The sequence below is a fragment of the Pimephales promelas genome, chromosome 19, assembly GCF_988280905.1.
Source record: "Pimephales promelas chromosome 19, fPimPro1.hap1.1, whole genome shotgun sequence".
Lineage (NCBI taxonomy): Eukaryota > Metazoa > Chordata > Actinopteri > Cypriniformes > Leuciscidae > Pimephales > Pimephales promelas.
In genome coordinates, this window is record NC_142787.1 from 22,072,108 (window position 1) to 22,079,977 (window position 7,870).

The 7,870-nt window shown below is 39.5% G+C and overlaps 1 protein-coding gene across 12 annotated transcripts in view; it reads left to right on the forward strand.

The window, feature by feature from the left end:
- rai14 (retinoic acid induced 14) overlaps positions 1 to 6,678 on the forward strand; it is a 44,639-nt gene extending 37,961 nt beyond the window's left edge. For 8 of the 12 annotated variants that reach the window (XM_089123547.1, XM_089123550.1, XM_089123549.1 and 5 more), the window contains 6 exons: positions 1,613 to 1,732; positions 2,255 to 2,356; positions 2,576 to 4,114; positions 4,200 to 4,352; positions 4,688 to 4,753; positions 4,959 to 6,678. In XM_089123547.1, coding sequence (XP_088979673.1) covers positions 1,613 to 1,732; positions 2,255 to 2,356; positions 2,576 to 4,114; positions 4,200 to 4,352; positions 4,688 to 4,753; positions 4,959 to 5,036 — 2,058 coding nt within the window. In that variant the 3' untranslated portion in view covers positions 5,037 to 6,678. The remainder of the gene's footprint in view (positions 1 to 1,612; positions 1,733 to 2,254; positions 2,357 to 2,575; positions 4,115 to 4,199; positions 4,353 to 4,687; positions 4,754 to 4,958) is intronic. The other 4 variants (XM_089123552.1, XM_089123553.1, XM_089123554.1 and 1 more) reach the window with 2 other exon arrangements.
- Positions 6,679 to 7,870: the final 1,192 nt, after the last annotated feature.

A 7,870-nucleotide genomic window follows, 5' to 3' on the forward strand; every position in this document is an offset into this window, starting at 1 on the left:
ATATATAAAGCAAAAATACACCGACTTTTGGCTATGTTATAAAGGAACAGGCTGTACCATTTGAAAGTTATTAAACTACATCGCATGCTGCATTTCAAATAAAGCACACGCCTAAAACGGCTGTAATATAGACCTAAACAATGAACGGTTGAGTGAGACATTTTAAATATGGCCAGGCCTAGGCAGGCTAGCCTTAAAAGCTTTTTTCAGAGGCCAGACGCGACGGATGATGGTGAATCAGGAACATCTCTAGCCTGGTTAAAACCAGACCATTCTCAGTTGTAACTGAGTTATGGTCTGGCAAAGCGTCATAGACAAATCATTTCCAGAGGGGCGTCACCAACGGACGTCACAGGTAGACCTAAAACCAATCAGAGCGATGAAGGAGATGACGTATGCAGAGCGGCGGCCGGCGGAGAAACATCTCCGAGTGTTGTTTTTTGCTCGGTTTTTGACGAAAAGAAAATGTTCAAATCGCTTAAAGGATTAGTTCACTTTTGAAAAAACTTTTGCTGATAATTTACTCACCCCCATGTCATTCAAGATGTCCATGTCTTTCTTTCCTCAGTCGAAAAGAAATTAAGGTTTTTGATGAAAACATTTTTTCTCCATATAATGGACTTGCATGGGAACCAGACAGTACAAGGTCGAAAAGACAGTTAATAACAGTTTCAGATGCAGCTTCAAATGTCTTTAAACGACACCAGACGATGAATAAGGGTCTTATCATGCGAAACGATCGGTTATTTCAAAACTTATTCCAAAAATGTAACTTTTCTAAGGACAAATGCTAGCCTTGCTCTATTCTGTGAGGCGCGTTTGTAACGTCACGTAATACGTAATTACGTTCAAAAGGTCACGGGCGACGTAGCCGGAAGTACAGAATCAAAATCGTCCGACATCGTTGTTTTACCTTTTAATTCCTTTTTTGTAAATGGCGTTTGAGTAAGTTTGCACGTTCAACCTATGCGTTCAACTTGTAAACACTGACTCTGTACTTACGCATTCGTCGGTGGAACCAGACGATAGGCTTAAATGTTTCCCAGCTTGACTGTTAAAAGCAGACGATTGGCTGTCCAGCGGAAGGGGCGGGACATGTGCATAGAACCGCCATCTTTGGTGTTACGGGTTTTCCCTATACATTTGTATTAAGGATTGAGGAAGTGTCGTGTCTCTATATAAATGGTCTCTAATTAGGTACATCTGTGTCTCAACGTTTCAAAAGGTGAATGTGTGTGAAATCATTGTAAAAAACAATTGGTGTTGATTAACGCCGATCGGATGGTTTTTTTTTTGTTTTGTTTTTTATTTGAAAGTTAGACTAATAATACCATGTTGCATTGTATATGGCCTGATTATTTCATTTTTTAAGTTACATAGCCTGCCTCCAGTTTTCCTCAACTTGACTAATTAAGAGGCGATATTTGACCGGCATATCATCAAAATGTCCGTAAAAAGAAACCTCTGCTGGTCACTTTGACCAGCACCATTTTTTTTTCTAGCGTAAACTCTGCTGTGTTAGATACCTAATCCATAGACATGTTACGGTTATATTTTGTTCATTACTTAATGACCTGATTAACTTGGAGTTCTTCCCTTCCTGTTTGTTGAGGAGGAGGAGCTGAAAAGTAATGTACTGAAGGATGAGATTGAGAAATTGCATGAGGAAAAGAGCATGCTGCTTGAGACCATTGAAGATCTGAAGCAGATTGTGGAGCAGACTGAGCCCAAGGCGAGTACCGCACAGCCCTTTAATATTCCTTCATGTGGCAGCTGCTTTGATCTTCAGCCACTTTTGCTCTCTGGAACCCATTTTAACAGCTGCATTTTTACTGGCCCTGGCCAGGTGAAGGACCTTGCTTTAGGGGACACAAAAGCAGACTTCTCATCCATGCCACCAGTCTTGGCCTCAAACTTGCGGATGAGTTTTGTTTAAGTTTGTGCATTCTGTTTGAATTTCGACTTGTGACGCAAACCCAGGGGTCTTTTTTACGTGACCTTACAGAGTCTTGAGAAAGGATTGAAAACCTCCAAATCCAGAGACACTGTGTTTTTTGTTCAGTAATGGTGTTCTTCAAAACAGCCTCTTATGTTATGGAAATTTTGTGGTGGCCCGCAAGACTTCTCTTATTATAGTGACGGATCGCAGGGGATCAGTTTTTTTTTTTTGGTCTCAAGTGAGATTTTGATATCTAAAGCCCAATAAAAAGGATATTGTAAAATGATCTCTCGATGTCCTCCTCTTTTGAAACAGATGGACCAGTCTGAAAATGCAAATTTGTCGCTGATTGCAGCCCTACAAGCAAAGATAGCTTCTCTCTCCCTGGAAAACCAGCAGCTTGCCCAAATAATAAAGGTAACTTACTGTAAAAAAAAGTTTTTTATTTATTAAGTATTGCCATGACAAACAAGTATTGCAATGTATTGCCATGTCAAACAGTCAGTGGCCTGAGTTTGGTTCAGTACTGCCTGTATTCATATTATTAGTACTGCCTGTATTTATATGGAAATAAAGATGTGCATTGCAAGTCATTATCTTGATTTTCAAGAACATTTATCTTTTCTCACCGAACAGAAACGTCCAGCTCCTCAAGGAGAGGAAGGCCATGGAAATTCCCGTCCAAACAGCATCGAATCCAATGCCTCATACCACTCTACCCGTGCTGATTTTGAGCTCTCCAGCGACGTGCACATCCACACGGATGAAGAGGATCTTTCAGAGATGTCTGGTCTGGACATTAGCAGTTCCTCAATCAAACATGATATGGAGGAGGATGTGAGGTTGAGTACAGATAAAGAAATCAGACTGCTACGGGATGCGCTGGAGAATCTGCAGGCTAAACTTCTGGAGTCCAGAATGGAAAACCACTCCCTTCAGGCGAGAATAAACACGGGCTTTGAGAAAATTGAAGTTGCGTCTAAAAGCATGGATGAAGATACTCAAAAATACCAAGAATCTTTGCAAGAGTTACAGCTGAGGGGAGATTCTGTGAGTCCACAAGAAGACAATGTGGTGCAGAAGTTTCAGTATTTGAAAAGCTGCCTGGAGCAGGAGGTCAAAGAACTGAAGGGAAAGTTGGCCAGGTCACAGGAGGAGCAAAAGCAAGATAGTTGTTTGATAAGGGATCTTCAGGCTCAGCTCAAAAGTGTCAGCCTATCTGAAGTTGAGCGCCAAGAACTAAAGAACACCTACAACGTTTTAGTGGAGAACATCAACCAGGAGAAGACGCTGCTGATTGAGAAGTACAAAGAGTCTCAAGAAGAGATCAAGATGCTCCAGGAGGCCCTTCGTGGCACTGTACCAGTGGAGGCTGCTGCCAAAGACTTTGAGGAGATGAAGGCAGAGCTTGGCGAGGTTATCGATGGGCTGCAGCGGCGGCTTTTGGAGCTCTCAAAATCGTACAGCGAGGCCAAAAGCGAGCTCGGCGCTGCCCGCAACCAGCTGCTGGCCAAAGAATCAGAGCCTAAGGACAAGGTAGACGTGGTCTGTGTTACCAACGAGGAGCATGAGCAGAGAATTCAAGAGCTGACGTTTAAGATGAAGGACATGCAGAACATTATGAAGGACACTGAGGCTAAGCATCAAGCGGCGCTAAAAGAAATAGAGCAAGTTAAACAAGATGCCGAAAACCAAGCTCAATCGTCTGTAGCCATTGCAGACCACACACAGGTCGTGGCATCCTTGGGGAACGCTATCAAGAACCTAGAGTTGGAAGTTGAAGTTCTTAAAGAGCAGCTTGCCCAGAAGACCTTGCAGGTGGACGCTTTGCAGAACAGACTGACAGTTGAGAAGGATGTAACTCCAGATGATTCATTATCCCGGCAGGAATATGAGCAGATGAGGGAGACACTGGAGGGTGAGATAAGTCACCTGAACCACCTACTGAAGGATGCTCTCAGGAAACAGGATGAGATGGCCTTAGAGGTGACCGCTGCTTGGCAGGAGGTGAGGGACGGCAGGAATGAGAGAGAAGCGGCGCAGGAGCTGGCGGTTTGCAGGGAGCAAGAGTGCAGTGCATTGAATACCAGGTACAAGGAGGCTCAGGACATCATTGTCCAGCTGAAGAAGCAGGTTGAGAACCATGTTATCTCAGAGAGGGAGAAGAATAAAAAGGTGCTGATTCTCTCACACACAGTCTAAATTGATGCAGATGTGTCATAATAAAACCTAATGTGTCATGTTTGTTTATTATCAACAGATTGACGAGCTCTCAAAGGAAATCATGAAGTTGAAGGATGCCCTGAACAGCCTGTCACAGCTGTCGTACACCACTAGCACCCCTAAGAGACAACAGAGCCAGCAGGTGGACTCGCTCCAGCAGCAGATCAAACAACTGCAATATCAGCTTTCTGTATGTTACTAAGCTTGTTCTGCCCTAAATTAGCAAGGAATCTAATGTTCTGTTTTATTATAGGAACGATAGTAACTCAACGGTTCAAAAGTTCGGGGTCGGTAGTTTCGCATGCTCACCAATGCTGCATTTATCTGATCAAAAATACAGTAAAACTGTATTATTATAAAATATCATTACAACTTAAGACAATTTTAGCAGGTCATGTGAGCCTTTCATTCAAACATGTTGATGGTGCTCAAGAAACAGTTGTTATTATCAATGTTGAAAACAGTTGAGCTGCTTAATATTTTTTGGGGAGTAGCAAACTCAGTATTTGCTTTTTTGTGCTGTAGGAGTCCAAGAAACACCATCATGAAATTGTCTCAGTCTACCGGATGCACCTTCTTTACGCTGTCCAGGTCTGTATTGATTTCCGATTAGTTTTTTGTTACAGTGTGTACAAGATAATGCAATGTCAACCACTGTTACAAAAATATAACATTATTTTATGTATTTATTTAATCCTATTGTATTTATTCCCACATATATAGTGTATTATTTTATGGAATTATTTTTCTCACTGTTCAGAATATCACTTTTAATCTCTGAAAACTTTCCTTTTAGGGCCAGATGGATGAAGATGTGCAAAAGGCTTTGAAACAGATACTTGTAATGTGCAAAATGCCAACCGAGGCCAAGTAAAGGAGCCAGTACTGCAGTTGTTCATGATTTGCCAAAAAACAATGATCAAAGGAAATTCATCTGAGAACTAAAGCCCAGAATCCATCAATCAGAATGACACATGTAGTCAATTGCAATCGTCATTGGCTTTCCCCAGATATCTTTGAAACTTACAGCGGATTTGAGTGATCTACGAAAAGAGGAAGACAATTGATGTGTGCACAATGTCTTAGCTCATGCAGTGCCAGACAAAAACAAAATCTACAGTCAATGATTTTCTGAAATCTATTTTGAAAACAGTTTGTATTTTTGCATATTGTCAACGAATTTGATCAGTATTTGATCCTGCTGCAAGGTAATCAGATTCGCATTGAGGTAGAATGAGCACAATGTATGTTCTAGTATGTTTGCCTGCAGAGCAGTTCATCACAATGCACCTTACAATTGCTTTTTCTTTTTTTCTTTTTCAGTTGTAGGATGTGGAATTTCTCAAATCGTAGCTACCTGTAGTATCTACGTGCCGTGAAAGTGAAGTGGCTCAGTGCTGTAGGATATGGTGACCTTTTTCAATAGTTTTTAAGAACTCTTCACTTTTTCAGAATATGTGCTTTACAAAATGTCTATCCGCCAAATGTCAGTTTTTCTTTGGTACCAGTATTTACCTGCCATTTCCAGGACACCTGATGGGCTGTGTTTATGTGCCTCTGCTCATATTTAACGCCCATGGTAATCATTTGGAGACCATAACATTTGAACTGCACTATATATACATTTTTTTTTTTTTGCATTGTGCTTAGTTCAACCAGCCTGCTGCACTAAAACATTTTAGTTTTACAGTTGAATGTGCCTGCACATCCTAAATATGTACTGTAGTCTGTAACCGTAATGAAGTCATCACACCTAAAACAATTACTGTAGTTAGTTATGAACTAAAGGCTTCAGTGACACAGTGAGGGGTAAGTTAGCCCTAGCACTTCAGTGTAGTTGTGGTTTTTACAACAAATAAGGTTTGAAAAAGATGAGATTGTAGTTTGTCAGTTTAAGGATAAACACACTTCCCCAATTTAGGAGTTACTTAAATGTGGGTCGTATGAAGGATTTTTTTTACACCTAAAGAGTAAACGCGCTTTGTTAGTGATAAGAAATGTACAGTAGCACTTGAAAACATGCTATTTACCTATAGAGCATGGTATAGATGTTATTTTGTCCATGCACTAAAGCCTTGCTCATTACCTGGTTTAGTATAATTTTGTAGCTTTCTGAATGTAATTTGAGGAAAGCATATAAACCTGTTTATAAGGAGTAATTGCCTTCATAGAGTTTTGTATGACTTTTTATTAAGTATCAATTACCTATGGAAATGACCATCTTTGCTTTTCGTTTATCCGTTACCTCTCGTGAGAATCTTGCAGTTGCATGCAGAGTGCCATTGCAATAAAAAAAAAAAACACATTTGTCATAGATCATATTATATAAGAAAATATTTCACAAGTATCTGATACTCCCGGTTTCTGAAGTGAAGAGTTTGCATGAAAAAAAAAAAACCTGCCCTGTTGAATACCCATGATATTGTCATTGAGCTCTTATCTGTCATATTTCATGATTGGTATTTTTTTTGTCTATTTTGTCTATTTTTGCTTAGTAATTAAACTTATGAATTGGTTCTCTTTTTTTTTTTTTTTTTGGCAAAGTCCCCCTTGCATCATCGAGGGGGGCAACTCTTGAAGTGCTTCTTGTGCATCATCAAATATACTGTGAATTCTAACTAGCTTTTAGACCTTAGGAGTAACAGTTTTGTTGTTACACTTTACAATAAGATTTAATACGTTTAGCAGTAAATAACATTAACCAACATTAAGTCAAAATTACAGTACTTTTACATCATTTATTAATCTTGTTAATCATTTGCATTAACTAACGAAAAAATATATATTGCTCATTGTTAATATTAGCTAATGTTGATAAAAGGGATGTTATTGTAAAGTATTAACAATTTGGTAAAAGCTGATGTAATGGCATATTTAGAAAGTAACAATTTGAAAACATTTCCTTGAGCTGCCAAAATGATACTGTACAAATTGAGGATTTTCATATTTTACATGCCTCTGTTTTGCTAAGGTCTCAAAGAGAAAACAAACACAAGAGCTACACTGGCCAGCATGTGAGTTCCATTTCCTGTTAATAATTTCATGAAATTGCTGCTTTGGTGAAGAAGGCCACTGTCAATGTCTTTTAGATGCCATTTTGGCAAGCAGAGCAACTGTCAGCGCCTGAAGGCCAAACCAGGGACAATAGACCATCTCCCTCTGAGCACACAGCATCAGAATGTTCTTGGATGCCATGCCAACTGAATTCTAGGTAATGTCACCATGGTATGACTCCTTTAAAATGTTTCTTTATAGCTTTGACCATAGACGATACCATCTAACTAGATGGTCCACCACATTGGAGCACAAGTGCCTGCTGTGGCAGAAATACCAGTAGCTTTACTTTGACACAGATTAGTTTTAAGCTATATTATTATTTTTCTGTCCCAAGAAATGGACTCCACCTGTGCTATAGGCCCTTAGTGTAGTACACCAAAAGTAATTGTTGTCTCAGCTAGATGGTGCTGTTGACCAATTTAGAAAAGCACTTCCGGCTACATTAAGGATAACGCTTTGAAGTCAAATATGCAGCCATTCAAATCATATTCATAGCATATAGAAATAAAAGTAAAACATGTTCCATGTTTCATGTTCCGATGTTCCATTTTTATATCCATATGTCCATGCTGTATTTTTTTAATATGATATTATTTTAAACATTTAAAAGCAAATATACCAGAAAAGCCCATGCAAAAGCAATTTTGAACA